The sequence below is a fragment of the Melanotaenia boesemani genome, chromosome 18 (assembly GCF_017639745.1).
Source record: "Melanotaenia boesemani isolate fMelBoe1 chromosome 18, fMelBoe1.pri, whole genome shotgun sequence".
Classification (NCBI taxonomy): Eukaryota; Metazoa; Chordata; class Actinopteri; order Atheriniformes; family Melanotaeniidae; genus Melanotaenia; species Melanotaenia boesemani.
In genome coordinates, this window is record NC_055699.1 from 13,679,022 (window position 1) to 13,700,327 (window position 21,306).

A 21,306-nucleotide genomic window follows, 5' to 3' on the forward strand; every position below is an offset into this window, starting at 1 on the left:
GTGAGTGAGTGCAGCTTTTGGCTGTACACCGTAAGGAGCAAAGCATCTGCCACATACAGGCTATTAATTAGAGCCCAGTGTTTTGTGGTTACACATCGTCGCTGCTCATGAAAGAATGGAAAATTCAATTATTTCACTTAGATGAGACACAGTAAATCATGCCACTTGATTAAACGCTGTGGAACCGATGCGGGATGACTGTTAAAGTGTGTACGTGCGTGCGTCCCTTCCCCTCTCCACGTGTGCGGTAGTGCTTTGGATGATTCCACCCTATATATCTGTCAACGCATTGTCTGAGAAGGTGTACATTAAGTTATTTGTGAAGTTGGTGCGCTAATTATGACTTCAGTTCTGCTTTTAGCTACATGAAGTGCAAGAAAGAGCCAGTCAGTCCATTGCTATTTAAACAACGTTAAATTACGTGGAAACTTATAGAGAAGCTGCACACTAACTCATTTTCTGTGCACTCTGCTCCACTCCCCTCTAGCTTCACTTGTGAGTGAGTGATTGCGGCACGGAATTCCTCATCGCTCATGCCTTTTGTTGGGTTTGCATCGCTTGAATAGTTTCCATTTCTCCCTCCCTCCTCCTCTGCACACCTACCCCCTACCCACCCTTTGCAGACTCATTTTATTTATCTGCCATGTCTTGTCATAAGACAGGGGGTAGCATGCATGGCTGCCCTAGTGCCCAGGGAGTGAAAATGTGACGAGCTGACAAATGGGCGAGTGTGGACAGATGTTTGTTGTGTCTAGACAGAGGCCTAGGAGGCTGTCATGGTCCCAGGGTAAACTGGTCCTGCAGGAGAGGCACTGTAAACTTATCATGGTGGTATTGTGTGGGAGGCATGCTGAGCTGTATTGTGAATGTAAAGAATATGCACACACTTTGGCTGAGCAGACGCAGGGAAAGACTTGCACACACCAAATGTTCCGTATGTTGACATAATCCTTGATGGGAGCATGGAGTTGTGAATTTGCACGTGTAAAGACAGCTAATACTAGGTTTAACTCTAGTTTACATAATGTGTTAGGTGATTCATATTAATTCAGTTACTATCACAACTGTTGCATGTAACCTAGACAACAATAAAACCTTTAAATTAATTTCCTTCAGATCATTGTTGAGTCAGGAAAACAACAAATCCATGCTCAGTAGATCAAACTTGACTTTAACACAGGTCTGTACTCTGACGTATGTAATTCTCTTAGCATTAGGGTGTTAAATATCTCATCCTCCATGAAAAATAAAATATTTTTTGCAGCACTATCCAGCATTTTCGTCAAGACACAATGTGAGGAGAGTAATCTAGAATACCTTTTTCAACTGAGGTTTTATATATATCACAAGATGACTAAAAGTAATCTGTTCTTTGCCAAGTTTAACATTATTTCAAAGAACATATTTAACAAGTACAAAGCCAAATTGCAAAAGCAGTTGCACTAATTATTCAATAACTCATAAAACCACTTTTCTTTACGGTGTTGATTCAGTTCATTGAGGCTTGCAGGCATTGCTTTATGTACAGCACTCTCATGATCACACCAAAGCAATTTAGTAGGGTGGCCTGGACTTTGGACATCTGCAACATCTTCAATCTTTGTGATTTCTGTCATGTTATTGTAGATTTGCCGCTGTGCTTTGAACCCAGTTTCAGCCAAGCTTTAGCTGTCAGTCAGTATTCCCTTTACATTTGGCTCGAGAAAACTTTGGTAAACAGAGAATTTCATGGTCGACTTAATAAATATGAATGGCTGCAAAACAATCCCAAATAATCAGCCCTCCACTGCTTTGCTTGATAGTTGGTATGAGGTGTTTGTGTTGGTATGTTGTTTTCAGTTTTCAACAAAAATGGTGCTGTGGATTAAGCCCACACATCTCCAGGTCGGTCTCACCTGTTAACAGGACCTTGTCTCAGAAGTCTTGTGGTTTGTTCAGATGCAACTTTGCACACCGAATTTGTGCTGCCAGGCTTTTTGTAAGAGAAGGAGCTGTCTCTTGTTCAGTTTTTTTTCTATTTGTACTGTCATTAATTTTAACATGCTAACTAAGGGTTGTAGTGTCCAAGACCTAACTTTTAATTTTATTTTGTTTCTGCTTCTTCTTCTACTTTTCAGAATATTACACAAACTGTCTTTTTGGTGAACTTGCTAGGACATCCACTCCCAGTGCCTTATATTGGGACAATGGCAACTGTACTCAGTGTAAATAATATTTCTCAGTACATGATGGATGCCAAAATCCAGTTGCTTCTTTATGATCATTTCACTGAGTTAACACATCTAAATATACCAGACTAGAAAGCAGCCAAAATTACTGCTTTTAAAGAGGTTCTCAAACTTGCTCATGATGAGTAAATAAAGTATATTTGATTATCAGCACCTCGCTACATAAATACAATAATGCTCATATATATATATATAATATATTATCTGACATTGTATTAACCTAATTTTTAAACCTGGCCTGATCGGAGGATTTCTTTTTATGGTCTTATATGTATAACCTCAAAAGAGGGCCCACTTTAACACCCAAAGCTCAACTCATTATCCCTTTAACAATGCAAAGAAACGCCATGGTCAGAGATAGCATTGTGTCTACATCAAAAACTGTTTAAAACACATAAGCTAAAAGGGGGAAAAAACTTTCAATTTGTAGCTTTATCTCATATTAGCTTCAAATGCTGCCATCTTTTCCCTTTTCAAGCCAGAATGTGGATATATGAGAAGCAACTTCAGGCACAGATTATCTTGTTTGAAAAGAAAGTGCTGTGACTGATTTCTACATGTTGTAGCATCTGCTACATTTTTTTCAGATAGCCTTTAATTTGTTTTTTTGTGTGAGATGCACTCCAGACAGAAGCCCATGTTTACCTCAGTGACTTTTAAGTGTCTGAGATGAGTTTTATTTTCCTTCAAACACATAGGCCATTCTCTGCATTATTGCGTTGCATTGTTTGCATCCTATGGAAACAAGTTGAATAGATAAAGCTGGATTTGAGGTGACAAGCAGCTGTGCACACTGAGGTCATGTTCCTTTTCAGGGTCAGGGCCGGTTGCTGTTATCCGTTTTGTATTTCATGAAAGCTCCATTCTCACAAGTGAATAATTCCAAGTGTCAAGTAATGATTTGTATCTCAGTCTATGACCCAAAGAAAATCCGGCATGCCACATTAGTTGGTCGCCAAAAGAAGGGGTAATAGCTAGAAGGGAAAGAAGTGGGAATGGATGAGGAGAAAAGAAGGAAACACGTGGAGGCACCAAATTGAGCAGTTCCCACGACCAGAAAATTGCCCAAATCGCTGGTGGCTGTCTCTGTCTCCACCCCTCCAATGCATTCCATGATGAATGGGACATTTAATATTGCCCTGCTTCAGGGTATTACCGGAAAGTGGCTTATCTGGCCTTCTCAAAACACTAGAACAATCTTTTTCCTGGTGGTATGTATAGGAGTGACACTAATGTCAAAGATATAAGGAAACTAGTAAGCCTTAAGACTTTTATGAAGCTGCTGATTTGATCTTGATAAGTTTAAGCTGTTGATTGTAAAATAGGAAAAAAAAAGTTCAAAGAATAGAATTGTCATTTGTCATTATTTGGTGTGATAGTTGATTTGGCAAAGCAGAGACAATTATCAGTTAGTAGCTAATTCATTTTTTATTAGAAATTCACCCTAAAAAATGTTTGTGTTTGTGGAGGATTAGTTTTTGGCACCAAACTAGTGAACTGGCTAATCGTTTTTTTTGTGTTGTTAATCCAAAAAAGCTTTTTCTTTTTAGAATTGGCCATCTTCCACCAAATAAAACAAGGTTGTAAATGAAGGTAATGGAAGAGCGTCATCTCTATAACCATATTAGTAGTCAAACAATGTAAGCTAGCATGCTAATATGCTCGTAGAAAAATAACACCACCATGCTAATGTGTTTGTTCCCTATCAACAGGTTAAAGGTCAAACATTTTTTTGAAAAAAAAAAATGGCAAGAATGAAACTACCAGATGAAAATGTTTAGGTTTTGTATCATTGATAGGGCAGCTAGTTTTCAAGAGTCTAAAATTAGCAAGGAAAATTAGCATGTTGTCACTCAAAGGATGCAGCGATCTCACTAATAGACAAAGCAATATATAAAGAGCAGTGCTAATTATACCTGTGCAAATGACGGACCTAGAAATAATCGAGAGCAGATACAGAAATTTGCCAAGGATTCACAAGTAGCTTGTAAAGTCTAAGATATTCTTTTTTGGGGGGCTAATAATGCACACAAACCTTAGTAATTTACGCTTCATAATTAATTTAGATTCTTATTTGCAAATTGAAATTGGATCGGTAACTTCTGACAGTATGTGCAAAAAGACCAGACTTAAAAATTATATTTTGAGATTGAGTAAGAGATATGTCCCCTCCATTGTTGCCAACTCCTCAGTAAGAAAAGTAACCACTGGCTGTCCTAAAAGTCGCTAGAAGTCATTAAATGACGTCAGCATCTAATTTGCAAAATCAACCTAGTAAATATAGCTGTAATGGAAGCTGCCATGGAGAGGAATTGGCAAAAAGGCAGCAAGGCTAAAAAAGCCTTTAGTTTTTACACTGCTGGCAAAACATGGATACATTTGTAAAAGTACCAATGGGCAAACAATGACGAATCAACAACAGAGATTTCAACTATCATTAATTTAAAAAAAAACAAATATAATAAAAAAAAAATAAATATATATATATATATATATATATATATGTATATGTGTGTGTATGATGAGGCATTTCTTGCCCTAGGCTTGACCAGGTAATGGTCAAGTAATGGTAATGGTCAATGGTGGGTAGTGAAGAGAGGCCATGCCATGTTGTATATTACTAAATATTAGCATTAGATAGTATGAAGCCAAACAAGTTACAACGCCACTTTGGGACTTCTCATCCTGAACAGAAAGAAAAGCCTGTTGATTACTTTACTCAGCTGTTGTGTATATGTACTAAAGCAGCATCTGCCTCATCAAAAGCTCAGCTCAGCTGAAGTAGTTTGCAGTTTCCAGGTTTAAACTGTCTCACACTATAGCAGAGGAATTAATAATTCCTTCTTAACAAAGTAGCAGGAAGGCACTAGAAAAGAGTGTTTACATTGTTTATCTATAATTAACATCAGCAAATACTATAGCCTTGGCTGATTACAGCTACCTCTGATAATATACTAGGAAAAGGAAAAGTCTGACATTGCATTAATCCTCAAGTCTGAATAAAGAGAGAAAAAAAAATCCAGTTTGAGATCTGGATCAATGTCATTAGATAACTGTGTCCAAGTGAGGCCACTGCCTATTTCTGGTAAAACTTTGATGCAATATTAGTCCATTAGTATTTCTACTGTCATGCAGGAAGGGATTGAAGTAATTTTCATCTGCATCAAAGTTGTATATAGGATAATCCTACTGTCCATGCTTTGGCTCTTCACCACTTATTCACTAAATTTGGCTTGGCTTTTTTATGTCTTGCAAACAAAAAAGGAGTGACACTATACATGTATTTAATTTTAACCTCATTGGTGGTAGCAACCAAAAATTGGCAACACCAGAAATTTGCATCAACAAAGGAAATACCAGTAGCTTACCAGTGTAAACAGAACTCATTCACTGGAACAAAAAATATGCAGCAACTGGCCTGTTTAGTGTTATGAGCCTTTCTTGTTTTTGCCTGCACATTGCGATTTGTGAAATAACTCAAAATATCTTACTGTAACAGCTCAGGATAGACTGACAGATTACGCTAAAGTGCTGTGTTTAGATCTTATCCGAGTTATATCCTGACGTCCAATGGAGACAGGAGACAGATGAGATTTTTTTGGGGGGGCGGGATTTCTAACATGCTGATGGAAAGAGGGAGAGAGTTCTCATGAGCAAGTGTCATCCAATCTAATCCAGGTGATTAGTCATGCATTCTCCTATTGCAAGGTGCGAGGCCCTTTTTTTTCCAATGTAATATGATCCCAAAGAAAAAAGTATAAGTGTTGGTTTCAAATAACAAAACACACATAGTCTGGCATTACATATATAAGAAGAAAAACAGCAGCAGCAAAAGGCAGGTATGTCCTCAACATGACCTTTCCCTTCAGGCACAAATATTATCATGGTAACCACTAAAATAGTTGATTCAACATTAAACAATGTGGAAAAAACAGAGGCTTGACCAGCTCATTAAAGTCCAAAACACCCACTCACTATTTATTCTCACAGACAGAAGTGTGACACAGAAAATACAGCAACATGTTTTATCTCATGGGGATCCATTAAAAACCAAAATGGTCTGGCTCATTCAGAAGCTCCACTTTGATTGTTATTAACAAGCTGTTATAAGTCTCTGCTCAACAGAACACGTTGACGTCATATAATTCTACATCAATGTTCTGTCATAAATCTGGTTACTGATGTAATTTGAGCATTCTCTTTCTATTATCCTTGTACCGTGTTTATGGAAGTGGCGTATAAATGTGCACTGAATGTTGAAAATTCACTAGGATGATATGACAGCTGATCCTGTTCAGGCTTAAATGCTGCCCAAATGTCCAATTTTCAGTTGCTTCAAATGAACAGTGTTTCAATTCATAGAGAACAGCTGTAGTTGGAGATACAGCAGATGTCTTTGAAAATGGTAGGAAGTTAAGAAAAAATTAAATGCAATTAATATGAAAGTTTGAAACAAAAAATTTAAAGACATTCTGCACCTGTTAACTCTGTGTGCAATTCAGCTGCTTGTCCACAACAGAGAAAAAAAAGAAGCTAGTATGAACTGTATTGGCGTGTCTGACACATATGGACTTCTTTAGTCTAAGAGGAGAGAGACTCTACAGTACGTGTGTGTGCTCCACAGGGACTGTTTGAGGACACAGAGAGATCAGACAGAGCCCAACTTCCCAGCTCGCCGCTTCTTTCCCACCCCCATATTCTCCCACATATTTTCTCACCCACTAAATTGTTTTGCCCCCTTCACCCTCAGCCTGTTGTCCTTCCTGTTTCTTTGCTGCCATGATAAGGCACTGTCATCAGTTCTTCAACATCATTCCTCTCAAGAAAGAGATTTCAGGGTGATGAGAGGAGTCATAAAGTTCAAAATCTACATATTCTTGCGAATTCACACGTGTGGATGGCGTGCATCTGCGAGAACACTCCAGTTTGGCTGGAGTGATGATGTTTACCCTACTAAGATGGCCGCGCTTGCTTCTTTGGCTCTCAGCAGATTTCATCACAGGGCATCAAAGTATGATTAATGGCTGTCCTTTCTGTCTCATGTTTTCTCTCCACCTTCCTTGTTTTCCTTGTTCTCCCTCCTATTTCTCTGTGTTACTCTTTCTGCTCTCAGAGGACCTGGATGATCTGCGGATGGAGGGTGTGACAGGGCTGGCGCCATCCGGCAGTAAGTTCAGCCAGGGACGCAGCTCCTATCAGTCTGAACCACAGGCCAAAGTTACACTCAACATCTGCTCAAGGTGTGCCAGGTAAATGTTTCCACCTTCTCTGTGGCTCTGCAGCAGAATCGATCGGCTCTTGTGAAGATCTAAAAGAAGTGGTTTGACATTTTCAAAAATACTCTAATTTGATTTCTTGCCAAGATTCAAACAAACGGATCGATACGACTTGCATAGCTGTCTGCTTTACTTAGTATTAGGATTGGAAGCAGGCATAAACAAAACAAGCAGCTGTTTTACAGAGGGTTTAGTTCTTTTACTGCACTTGGCCAAGAAACAGTTCAGTTTATATCCCCATGTAGAACTGCAGCATGTCGTGTCTACCAGACCTGTAAATCTCCTCACCATCAAAAACTCAGCAAGAATGAAAACACATTTATTTTCCAGTATGGGAAACTAAAAATGTGGCTAGTCAAATTAAGCAGAAGAAGCACTGCTTAATAGATAAGTGATAGCATGTTTTCAAAAAGTAAATCACACATATGCACATGGTGTACAAACAGATAGCATCTAAATGTCCTGCTACAAATCATGCCATTGCACATATGACTGCAAGTTTTACACAGTTGAAATTTTTTAGTAATTAGCACAAAAGGGCAGTAAAACATTCAAAGTTTCTTGCCATACTGGTGTCAAGTCTTGATAGCAATAGAGATGAAAGACTTGTGATAGGGCTCTTGCTGGTGCAGCCGTCTGCTTCGGAGCTACTGAGGCCTCCGCAGCATCATGTAGGAAATGGCAAAGGCAAAAAGTGACACACTTGGATTCAAACTGCATGTGCATCCTGCATTTAACAAATTATTATATGTCTGTGTGGCTGAATCGCTATGACAAAATTCTATTGGGTCCTTATAACTACAGTTATACTTGGTTATTATGGTCAGTTCATTGGAATATTAAGAGATTTCAACCACACATCACACATTTCATCAACATCCCCACAACCACAAAAGATTAATGGGGTTGAAACGATCTATGCATCTGCATATTCTCTCAGCTTAACAGCAATAGTTTAGTTTATATGTACAGATTTTCCAGTTAGCAATGAGCTTTCCTCTGTAGCACCATTGAGTCAGTCAGTCTCATTATTTGTCCGTTGGTTTCATCCACACCTGCAGCAGTTCACTGGATGAATGGCCTACAAACAGGACTTTCACTGAGGAGAATAAGGGTTGAGTCTTCAAGAGAAAGTCAAGTTAGATATAGAAAGATAGATACGTCTGCAACATTAGAATTCCTGAGGACAAACATTTCTGAAACTCTCTCCTGATAAAGTCATGCTATTGTTTTAATTATTTGTGTTTTCTACAAGCTTCCATTCTTTTTTTTTTCCTCTCTTTTCTAAGTCATGACCTCTTCAAGTCCCCACCCTCCATTTCCCCTCTATCTGCACTTGTATCCCAGGTAAAGGATAATAGTGTCATGTCTTAAGTCCATTCCAGAGTTGCTTGTTTTCAGCTTGTACATGGATAATCTTCTCCATTATCATCATGTCTCCCTTTATCTTTCTTATTTATTCTGACACATTTCCCTTCATGATCTACAGCATATGTGCAGTTCTCAGATTTCTAAGGTTTGGGTGTGATACCACAGGCAGGTATGGGCAAATCTCTTCCTTGATACCAGTGAGAGATAAACGTGTATCTACCACGATGAGACGCCAAGAACACATCTGCCTGTGTAGCCGTCACTGTTTGGAGTTTGTTTCCCACTCTTCTTTCATTCATGCAGCTTATCAGTTTTGTTCCACACACAGGCTCCGGGATGTTGTCAGAGGTTTTGCAAGCGGATGAATGTTATCTCTGGGTTTTTGTTGGCAGTTTATTGACTTGATGTTACTAAGCAAATTGTTGATACTCTGGTCTCATGGCTGGATCAGTGGCAAAGCAAAGCACCATCTGTTTCAGGACACTTTTATTTTCCCCTCTGTCTTCCTCTCTCCTGCTGGTTTAGGCTAAATTTCAGGCTCAGTTTTATCAGCCAATGAATTGTTGTATTTGTCAGTCATTTTCTGAGGAATGTACAGACCATGAACAATCAGGTGAAAAAGTGATGCATTCATGGGTATCCACTAACACGGATATTAAAGCATCCATATCCTGAAAATCATACATGCAGAAAGCTGTGAACAAAGGACAATGGAGGCAAAGGTATTTCTTCTGAGTCTGATGCAAATCGTATTTCTAGTTTCTTTCTAGATTCTAGAAAAGTAAATGTCAGTCTGTGTGTTCTAAACAAGGTGCAATGAGCTATTGTAATCAGAAAACACCTTTCCCACTTTGAAACAACCATAAAGGGGAAATAATGCACGACTCCCATGGCCCAGCTTTCCATCAGCACTTTAGCACACCGTGCACTAGATGGCCAAGAAGCTGTGTAAAAATAATCTTAAAACTCCACTTGTACACAATTGTGTGGATTTGGACATGCATTTGCAAGTGCCCAAAGTTATTAGAAGTTACAAATTGTTGTACACATATTACACTTTTTGTAATAAATATTTTTTATCTTTGACACTAATTTTGCTCCATAAGTTTTCCTTTGGGAAGTTATATAGTGACATGCCTTTCCACTCTTGTGATTTCTTCATTATCTCTGTTTATATTATCTCTGACATACCTTTCAGTATGGAGCCAGTTTTTATGCTTATCTGTTTCACTGCAGTAATAGTATACATGCATAAAATGATTTCACACTGAGGGTAAAGTATTTAACTTAAACGGTATTTTTGAAGTTAATTTAGTACAGAATAAAACACAAAAATACCCAGAATCTTCCCACTCTTATGTAACTGTTTCAAAGACAGTAGAGGGTTGCTTGGCAATGCATGAAACTGTGAACCCTGGCTCTACTTGCACAAGCATTCCTCACATACCTGCCACCCTTCAAGAAAAACATTAGAATTCATCTCCTGTGTGTTTTAGCTATGAGCTCTTACAGGTCAATGATTCTGTGTTACACTGTTAAAACATATGTACACCACATTTGCTCCATCTGGCCGCCTACGCAAACAAGACTGAACCACTTAGCTTTGACATGTACCACCCATTTTGACTTGACCCAAAGCCAAGAAAAGGTGACACTTACTTTCACACCCGCACTATGAAGGCGACAAATCAGATAGTCTCCTGAATGGTTAGTTTATAGAAGCACTTCTGAACATTACTGCATGTTTAAGGTCTAATCCATCCATCCATCCATCCATCCATCCATCCATCCATCCATCCATCCAGTGGAACTAGACCTCTTGCTCTTTTCCTACCTTTCTATCCAGACACTGTCCACAGCAGAAGGTCCAGTCGGCTTGTGTGGCTCCTTACCAGCAGCCGCAGGACAGGAAACACTCTGCTTCCTTTAGCTCTCTGCTGGCTTCTTCAAGTGTAAAGTGCTGTGTGGGCATACTTATTGTGGCCATGTCTGTCTTTTGGGCTTTAGTTGTGGTCACACCAATGTTTCATCCACCTCCATCATGCACCCAATCAGCTCCTTTAAAAGCTGTGTATTCCTGCCACAAAACCTACAGCACTTTGCGTTCAAACGCACCTCAGATCTCCGCCGCATTCTGGAGGAGTTGGCAGTGCGGTTCTAGGACACGGATAAATCTACACAAGCCTCCTTTTGGGCTTGTAGTTCTCATTAAATTAATTGCTTTCATATTAGGAATGTGGTGAGGGAATAGTAGTGAAGACTTGCGGCTATGAGCAGCTTTTGTTCAGAGAATGAGAAGGCCTTACGATTGTCATCTTGGGTACAGTTAATAGTCTTATAAAGGCGATTAAAGAGAAAAGAAGACAAGGAAAGGGATGTATAAAGAAGGAAAGAAACAGAATACACTTGAAAAAGTTTTTCAACCCTCATTGTACAGGTAGAAACCGAGAGACCCTACGGCTGGGAATGCAGCTGCGCAATAAAAAGCCAAGGGATTGCTATCCTTTGTCTTCAGCTTAATAGCTGTACTGATGACATGGAAATGGCATGCAGTGAAAGACTGGAGCTGGAGTAGTGTGTAAATACAGTTAATATATTATATGATTTACAGCTGTTAAAACTATGTCTCGGGGGAGAAAAAATGAACAACTTTAATTCCGTTCTGCAGTAGTGGTGTGTGAACTAGTTTGTAGAAGAGTTATGAATGCAGGGAAAAGCCTTGTGGAACATCTTTACCTTCCCACTGAAAAAGCAGTTCAGTTGCTGTTTGTCTTTCACCCACGGTTTACTTTGCTATCTCAAGGAAACATAAATCTTTTAGTATCTTAGGGAGACGGCCAGATCTCTCAGGCCCGCTTCTATTTCAGATATCTTTTTTTTAAAAAAACACACAAAAAAAGAACTATAGGGGCTTGGAACATATTTTGATAAAGAACAGCTAAAGCATGATTTAAGGAAAAACCCTTAAATTACCCTGTGCCAATTTTTTAGTTCTATTTTTTTAGTAAGCAGAGAGAAACGGCTTCTTTCCATTTCTGCAAGGGCTTTATTATGATTTTATGTAAAAGAAAGCACCATTCCAGATACAATTTCAGGGATATAATGAGCTTAGATTTAAAAAAAAAAAAAAAAGGAAATTAATACTGGTCTGTTGTCCCCAAACTGACCCTCATAGATCTTTTCTCTTACCATCCCAGGTTTTGCAGAAGAGATTAAGAAACTTGTTAAACATTTCCTCTTTGTCTCATCACCTCAGACTGATAAAGACTAGCATGACATGTTATCTCACATTCAGCTTCCAAACACTGCAGTGCATATGTAGTTCCTCACCAGTGTGTACAGCTCTGTGTATGTGTTGCCTGTTGTTTCTAGGTTACAGGGGGACACACTATCAGACAGCCGATCGGAAGAGGAGCACAAGCCTCACATATCTGAACAAGCTGTACCTGACATCTCCTGTAAGTCTTAGAATACACAGTTTAATCCTGGAATACGTTTGTTCTCTTACACATCTACAAGTTGTTTTTTTTTTCCTATGTCCCCCTTTCTGCTCTGTCCTTGATTTTCCTGCATTTTGTGTGTATTGTCTGGAGCAGCGCTGTTGCCTGGGGTGGACACAGTGGCGGCTCGACTGCAGGAATGCGAGGTCTTATCTCAAGTGTCAAGCTCTGTAAGTGTCCTCCCTACATCCATCACCAAACAATTAAGATCACTTTACAGCCATCAATTACCTAGTCACTCTCTCCTCCGCAGTTTCTATTGTCTGAAACTGAGCGAAAACCACCTAAAGCTTCTTGTTTTAAAAGGACAAGACCCAAGCAAGATACGATCCACCTCTATGTGTGAATTTCAGCTCACACAATTGATAGCAATAAACAAATGATACTCTAATAAGAAACCTACCTGTATCACTTTGCTTAACTCTCAGGGCACTTCTGTGATGTGTTGAAAAAAATACATGTAAAAAAGTGCCATAAGTGTGTTTTAGGATATTGAGCTAAATATTTATGGGCTATAAGAGAGCATAATGTCACTATACAGAGGGATTGTGTGATAAACCTTACATGCTGTAGGGAAGAAATCTATACTGGCCTAATTTGGCACGCACCAGACTCGGATGAAGGCAGACACTCACATGCTGTTAATAAAACGCGCAGCTAAGACGGCGGTACCTTTGTATAATGAATAAAAAAAAAAGCCAATACCTTTTTCATAATTGCTCACTCTAAGTGTTAGACAAGGTTTTTACAGCAGTTTTTTTTTTTTAAAGAAGGAAAGGGGTTTGGAGCCAAGGCCGCACTCCGTGTGTGGAGCAGATGCAGAGAGACTCCGTGCTAACTGGGAGCAGACTTATGAAATGAAATGAAATGAAATGAAATGAAATGAAATGAAATGAAAAATACTTTATTAATCCCAAAGGGAAATTCAATATTGTAGTAGTAGTAATTTTTTTTTTTTTTTTTTTTTTTTTTTTTTTTTTTTTTTTTTTAAACAATCACATTAATTAATTAAGGGCTTTGTTCTTCAGCCTGATAGCTGCTGGAAGGAAGGATCTTCTGTATCTCTCTGTCTTGCATCGGACTTGAACAAGCCTCCCACTGAACACACTCTGTTGTTTCGTCACGGCGTTGTGTAGAGGGTGTGAAGGATCTTCCATTATCTTCGTCAGCTTGTACAGAATTCTTTTTTTGATGATCAACTCCAGCGGCTCCAGAGTTACTCCAAGCACAGAACCGGCTTTCTTGATCAGTTTGTTAATTCTTTTCAAGTCTCTGGTTCTGATGCCGCTGCCCCAGCAGATTGCTGCAAAGCTGATTGCACTTTCAACAACAGACCTGTAGAACATTTGCAACATTTTGGTGCAGACGTTAAAAGATCTCAGCTTCCTTAAGAAGTAGAGTCTGCTCTGACCTTTCTTGTAAATGTACTCAGTGTTGCTTTTCCACTCAAGTCTGTTGTCCAGCTGAACTCCAAGGTACTTGTATTCCTCCACCACCTCCACCTCCTCTCCCATGATGGAAACACTTCTATGTGTGTTCTTGTTCCTCCTGAAGTCAACAATCATCTCCTTTGTTTTCTTGGTATTCAAGATGAGATGATTGTCACCGCACCATTTCACAAACTGACCGACCAGTTCTCTGTACTCTGCTTCTTGTCCATCACTGATACACCCAACAACTGCTGAGTCATCAGAGTATTTCTGCAGATGACAGAACTCAGAGTTGTACTGGAAGTCTGAGGTGTACAGCGTGAATAGAAATGGTGAAAGTACAGTCCCTTGTGGTGTTCCAGTGCAGCTGACCACCATCTCAGACACACAACCTTTCAGTCTCACAAACTGTGGTCTGTTTGTGAGGTAGTCGTAAATCCAGGTGGTTGTGGAGGGATCCACCTGGAATTTCTGCAGCTTCTCACACAGCAGAGCAGGCTGAATCGTATTAAAAGCACTTGAGAAATCAAAGAACATGACCCTCAAAGTGCTGCCTGACTGGTCCAGATGAGAGTGGGCTCTCTGAAGCAGGTATATGATGGCATCTTCAACCCCAAGCCCATTACGGTATGCAAACTGTAATGGGTCCTGAAAGGTGTTCACCTGCTTGTTGAGGTGAGCCAGTAAGAGTCTCTCCAGGACTTTCATGACGTGAGATGTCAGGGCGACTGGTCTGTAGTCTTTTGGTTCAGCTGGTTGTGGTTTTTTAGGCACTGGAACAAGGCAGGATGTTTTCCACAGCACCGGGATTCTTCTCTGACTCAGGCTGGTGTTGAACAGGTGCTGGAGAATCGGACATAGCTGTTTTGAGCAGGTCTTGAGAACTCTGGGACTGACACCATCTGGACCTGCAGCCTTGTTCTGGTTCAGTTTCACCAGTTGTTGCATGACTTGGTTACAGGAGACAGACAGAGTGGAGGTGGAGGCAGAGGAGGTTTCAGGAAGTCCTGATGTGGAGGGAGATGAGGTTGTGTCCAGGTCCTTGACTGAGCTGCAGGGTGACAGAGTGGAGGTGTGACAGGAAAGCTGTGGGCTCATGGAGGGTGTGTGGCTAGTTGGGGTTGAAGCAGGAGGTGAGCTAAACCTATTGAAGAACATGTTCAGTTCATTCGCTCTGTCCAGACCTCCATCAGTCTGATCCTCCTTTATCCCGAAGCCAGTGATCTTCTTCATTCCTGACCACACATCCCTCACATTGTTTTCCTGAAGCTTACTTTCCAACTTCTTCCTGTAGTCCTCCTTGCACTTCTTCATTTGTGTTTTAAGTTGTTTTTGTGTGGACTTCAATAACTCCCTGTCTCCATCCCTAAAAGCTTTCTTTTTGATGTTCAGCAGCTTTTTCAGGTCACTGGTGATCCAGGGTTTGTTATTGGGGAAGCACCTCACTGTTCTTGTTGGAACGGTGCTGTCCACACAGAAGTTAATATAATCTGTCACACACTCAGTCAAGGCATTGATGTCATCTCCATGAGGTTCACAAAGGACGTTCCAGTCTGTAGCCTCGAAGCATCCTCTCAGAGCATCTTCAGCTTCATTAGACCAGGTTCTAATAGCCTTTCTAATGACTGGTTGTTGCTGAACGATGGGCTTGTAGGAGGAGGAGAGAAGAACTAGGTTATGGTCTGATCTTCCTAAAGGTGGCAGGGCAAAGGAGCTGTATGCATTTTTAATATTTGCATAAAATAAGTCCAACGTTTTGTTTTCTCTGGTGGAGCAGCTGACAAACTGTTGGAAAGTTGGTAGAGTTGCAGAGAGGGAGATGTTGTTAAAATCTCCAGAGATCGCCACAAATGCGTTTGGATGTTGTGTTTGAAGCCTGGCCACTACAGAGTTAATGACATCACAGGCTGCGTCTGGAGCGGTACCAGGTGATATATATACCGCTACCAGAATAACGCATGTGAACTCTCTGGGTAAATAATACGGGCGGAGACTCACAGCTAGCAGTTCAATGTCTCTTGTGCAGATCTTCTCTTTAACAGTGACATGTTCAGGATGACACCAGCGCTGGTTTACCAGCACCGCAATTCCACCTCCCTTCAGCTTCCCGCTGAGTTGTTTATTGCGGTCTGCACGGACCGTCCTGAAGCCGTGTACAGACGCATTACAGTCTGGGATGTGTTCATGCAGCCATGTCTCGGTGAAGCACATAATACTGCACTCTCTGTATTCTTTAAGAGACCTGGTTAGCACCTGAAGTTCATCAATTTTGTTAACTAGCGATCTCACGTTTCCCATAACAACCGTTGGAAGAAACGGTTTGAATCGCCACCGTTTTTCTCTCTGCCTCGCTCCTGCCCTGCATCCTCTTCTCTTTCTTTTCAACTCCGTTGGGATTTGAAGTGTTGTTTCACTGATAATCTTGAGTTTGGAGAGTTTTATCAGTTGATCCCGATGGTAAACAAGTCTCGTTGCCATGGAGACTCACAATAACAAGTCTTGCAAAAACAGAAAAATATTCAGAAAAATCTCCCGTATAGCACAGCCTCTGACCAGCGCGAAAAAATCTACCCGAACAGACACAGATTGACAGCTGATGTCTTAAAAAGACGGCTATATTGCAAAAAATCACGAGTTAAAAACAGAGCTACTACAATTGCTGCTGCCACCTAGCGGCGCATTCTAGAGACTGAAAGACCAAAACGGAGGTCTGATAGGCCAAACACAACACCCACCACCCTGAACTTAAAAACACCATGGCCTTAACACCAGAAAACCACTATTGTACCAGACTTGTGATTGTAGGCTGCAACTAATACCAAATATCTTATAAGACTCAGAGATTTAAGCTGATCCTTTTAGCCTCCATTCGTTTGTAGCTGCTTATACCAAGAGATTAAACACTGTTTCTTTGCAACCTTACAGCTTTATAGATTAAGCCTTGTCTGGCCCACTCAAGAACAATGTACTTAATGTGTCCCATATGGGAACTGCAAGTGCACACATCTCCTGTCACCTAGTGTTACTACTGTGGTCACTTTGTGCTTCATTGCACATGTTTGGCTGTTTTTGAAAGGCAAATGTGATTTGTAATAGCTTGTAAGTGTTTACCTGACCCTTCAGGGGCTTTTGGGCCAGTCACTAAACAGTACTATAATACTTTTATGAGTTTGGCGGGGGCAATTTATTTGAATATATATTTATAATCAATTTTCAAATCAATTTGATGATTTCTTTTAGCATCAAATGCAATATATTTATTGTTTATATGTACCAATGTACTTTGTTGTTGTCTTTGCCTTTGAAGAAATGTGTTTCATTATTTGCTCCATTTACAGAAAAAAAATGGCATACATCATTTCTTTAGGAAGTTGAGGGAGATATTTATTTTTAGCATGTTTATGACTGTTCATAAATAATACATGCCTTGTATTTGTAGCCTGCACAAGTCTGGGGCTGTAAATGCCCAATGATGTTGGAAAGTAAACACTGTTAATGGATATTATTAGTCTGACAGACCCCCTGCCTCTGCCAGCTTCATTAGGTGATAATTGCCCCATAAAGACCAATACTTTCCTGAAGCGATAGCCGGAGCCAATTCTCCAAGAAAGAAATTCTTCTACAGCCTTCTTTGTTTGAGCTGAGTGATACGATTTAATCACATTTAGCTCTGAGTCTTATGGCTGTTACTATCGTAAAACCTGTCAGGGGAAACTGTTCACTTCTCTGGTAGAAATAAAATAATTAGTGTGATGCAATGCATGATACAATGCAGAGCTGTTATGATGGTTTGTTTTTGTTTCCAGGGGGATTTTGGCTGAGTTGGAGTTGATACGCTATATGGCTTTTTATATTTGGCATGAGTCTACTCCCTGTAGCATATCCATGCCCGTACAACGGGCATGGATATGCTCTGAGAAAACCTCATAATATGTAAAGCCTTGTGGATGAGACGTGCACAAATGATTGATTATTACCATCTGTAACTCATTTCATTGTATTCGGATAATCAAATGTGGATTAATAAGCTTTTATAAAAATGGAGATGTGAAACCAAAAATGGCATTTTATAAACTGCAAATATCAGTTTAAGAATGAGCAATAAAGGTGCTTTTTCAAAAGTTTTGGTTACACATAAGTTAGTAATTCTACCTAACCTAAGTATTCTTGGTAGAGCCAAGGTAATATAAATAACATTTTCACTGCACAATATTACATAAACACCAAAACATTCATGTTTGATATACTAGGAAAGTTAGAAAACTTCATACTAAGTCCTTTGGGGATAACTTTATGAAAATAGTTGAAGAAATCAAATGAGTTGAACACAGACTGTTTGCTCCACTGGTTCTTTAGCCTTAAGTTTATCTGCTGTCTGTTGACATGCAACTTTCTCCACCAGCTGATCCTCTATGACTGAGGAACAATCAGATTGTCATATAAGTGTCTTTGGGATGCTTAAATAAAAATCTAACTGTGTTATTGTCAATATCCTGTTTGCTTTTGGCTGTGGTGGGGCTTGTGAGCCTCTGAGCCTCGTACATCAGTCCATAAAATCCATTAGGTAATTCCACAGTGAGCCAAAACAACAGGAATTCATTAAAAGTGAAGTGTAACCTCTCATATCCGACATACTCCCATCGCTATGCAAGCCAGCGGGGGGCTACAAAAGCAAATTGAGAGTTATGTAAACAACATACACTCTTGTTTCTCACAAAGAGGTTCAGTAGATCAGTCATGTTATGAATTTATGCTTAACAGGAATCTAAGCCATCACATTCAGTTTTTTTTTTTTACTTTTGCACCTCTATTAAAACTGTTTGACCCCATAGTCCGGTTTGTCTGCCTTACAACTGATCAAGATCATTTGATACAACTAGTCTATGATCATGTGCTTTTATTGATGTGTGAAGGGTAGACATCAGTGACATCAGTGGAGTGAAGACAAGAAATGCAGCTACAATGGTAGATTTACTGTTCTGTCTCACACATGTGCAAATCTTGTGCTTGCAAATTTTCATTTGCAAGGCTTTTAGGATTTTCTCCCCCTGAAGGGATTTTGCTATTGAATTCTGTAAAAGCACTTCTGGCTGAGTTCTTGGTCTTTGCCTCTGATTTCCACATATTTGATGCTGTTGGAACTGAAATAGTTTACCTTCTCAAAAAGGAACAATGAAGCTTTTTAAAGTGTGCACTTTTGCTGTTGTTTCATCATGAGTGCTCATGTCTGAACATGTTAATTTAATAGTAATATCCAGTACCAATGACAGACAATACCTAAGATGCATTCAATGTTGTAGACTCCAACACTGAATGCAACTGGTGGGGGGGGCTCCAATTACTTGAAAAAACAAGCAAACAAAACAATGCAGGTAAAAACTGAAAAATAATTAACAGAAATAAGATAAGCTGCTCAGTTGTCTGTGTTGTTCACCTTTTGCGTGTCTTGGACTGATCATGTTTTAGGTCTGTTCCTGCACACACACATACCAGACAGTCCTTGTTGTGTGGAGGATAATGTTGGACTGAAACCTAGATTTTGGTAATTATTACTGCTGACCACACATGTATAGCTGCACACATGCAGACTATAAAATATTTAACATTAGACTTCCATCATCTCTTTCTGTCTTCTTTGCTCACAATGTGGAACAAATTTAGTAAAAAACAAGATCCATATTTCTCATCAGGGCTGATGCATCACTGGAGGGCTCTCCGCCTTTTGCAATAGTGGGAGGGGGATTATAAATGTTGGGTTTTGTGCCTCTGACATTACTATACCCATAAGTCATTTCAAAATCATAGCCACTCTTTCTTTTGGAGATGAAAAGACATTCCTTCTCGTTTCTTTGCCTGTGTAGATTAACGTATCTAATCTAAGCATCAAAACAAAGGGAAACAAAATTAAACCCGTATGCCATGTATTGTCTGATAAGAACAATAACTGTCACAGTAAGCTGAGGTTGTTCGTTATGACTTTCCAGGGACTCTATTTAAGCCTGTTGTCATTTGCTTCTTGCTTTTATCAACTGTCTAGCTTTTCTTTCTGCAATGTGGTGTTCTGTTTGACACATTGATGTCACCCATTTAACTTTTTAAATATGCATGACTTCACCAAACTTAGATATTTTGTTACATTTTTGTTTCTGTATTGATGTTGTGAATTGTTTACAGCATTAGTTAATGCAGTTTGTTTGTCAGATGTTGGGGACTGTGCAGTACCAGTGGCCATAATCTTGCTAGGACATACTGTATGGTCCTAATTACTGTGGACAGGACAAGAAGCTTGAGAGTTCATGCAGATGTTATAATGTTTATAATAGTAAATCAATATCAGTCGCTGCTTTGAACCAAGAATGGGTTTTTAAAGCACCACAATAAATTTGATCTTTGATTTAATCGTGAGATCTGCATCTGGTTTTCCAAAAGAATTTCCCCTGCAACGCCTTTAAATTTAATGACTTAAGACTCCAATAATGATTATAAAACGTATGGGGAAATTAGAAAGTGGAGATCTGTTGGTGGCCTTGTTTGCCAGATCTGAGAAGACCCAGAGCGAGAGGAGGAGTAGATGATGTCATGCAGTTGGATTTGGGGAGATACCACCACAGAAAAAGAAATAAAGCTGGGGAGTTGATCCACTTGTAATGTTCAACTCTACTTGGTGCCTTATGAGGGCTGTAATTAAAGATTGGCTTGTGGGGTTGTGGTTTTGCTGCCACAGAATGCCTCATGTATCTGACAGGCACGAAGATCAATACCGTATACCCAGGGTTTCATGGTCAGTCATTTATCAGAGGTATAACAGCTTCTCTTGTTTTCGACTAGACTTTACCTCCTTTGGGGGAAAAAAAAATTACTCAGTCTTGAACCCTGGAAACCATAAAACAATCACAAATTGCATTGCAAAGCAAAGCTGAGCACACTCCTCTTAAATAATGTTAAATTGTGTCACTGCAAGTAAGTATTTCATAAGTAAGTATTTCATTTTGATGGTAAGATGCAGGCTGTTTGTTCTCAAATGTAATTATAGATGAGCAGATTATGTTGACCATATTAACAACACAAGGACATTCTTCTGTTTTTAATATGCTAATCTTTTTATTACCATTTTCACAAAGACATTCTTCACAGATGATCCTTTCCTGTTGCTTTTTGCTAGAGTTTTTGTTTCTCTACATAAAACTCTAAAATGCCCTGGATATGTTTTTGATATACTCGGCCAGGTCACGGTTTTCACTAATTTCCGTCTATAAAAAAAAAACAAAAAAAACTCTGAACCGAGTCTTGCAGTGTGTTTGGGATCCTTGACGTGTAGGATTATTTTTTCTACATAACATTAACATGTTACATGACAAAATGCCATCCTTGGAATCTTTGGGTCCCTTGCAGCTGCACATTAGTACACCAAGGCAGTTGAGTTGCTGATATGGAATCAGTGCTTAATCTCAACTCTGTTAAGGTTTTGACAGCCAAGGAACAGGAAAACCTAGCAAGTCTT

At 39.6% G+C, this 21,306-nt stretch overlaps 1 protein-coding gene across 1 annotated transcript in view; it reads left to right on the plus strand.

Annotated features, from left to right (window-relative positions):
• Window positions 1–21,306, plus strand: part of c18h8orf34 (chromosome 18 C8orf34 homolog) — a 70,541-nt gene that overhangs the window by 35,575 nt on the left and 13,660 nt on the right. The window contains exons 8-10 of the mRNA XM_041969042.1: window positions 7,342–7,477; window positions 12,248–12,333; window positions 12,472–12,545. Of these exons, the coding sequence (XP_041824976.1) occupies window positions 7,342–7,477; window positions 12,248–12,333; window positions 12,472–12,545 (296 nt within the window). The remainder of the gene's footprint in view (window positions 1–7,341; window positions 7,478–12,247; window positions 12,334–12,471; window positions 12,546–21,306) is intronic.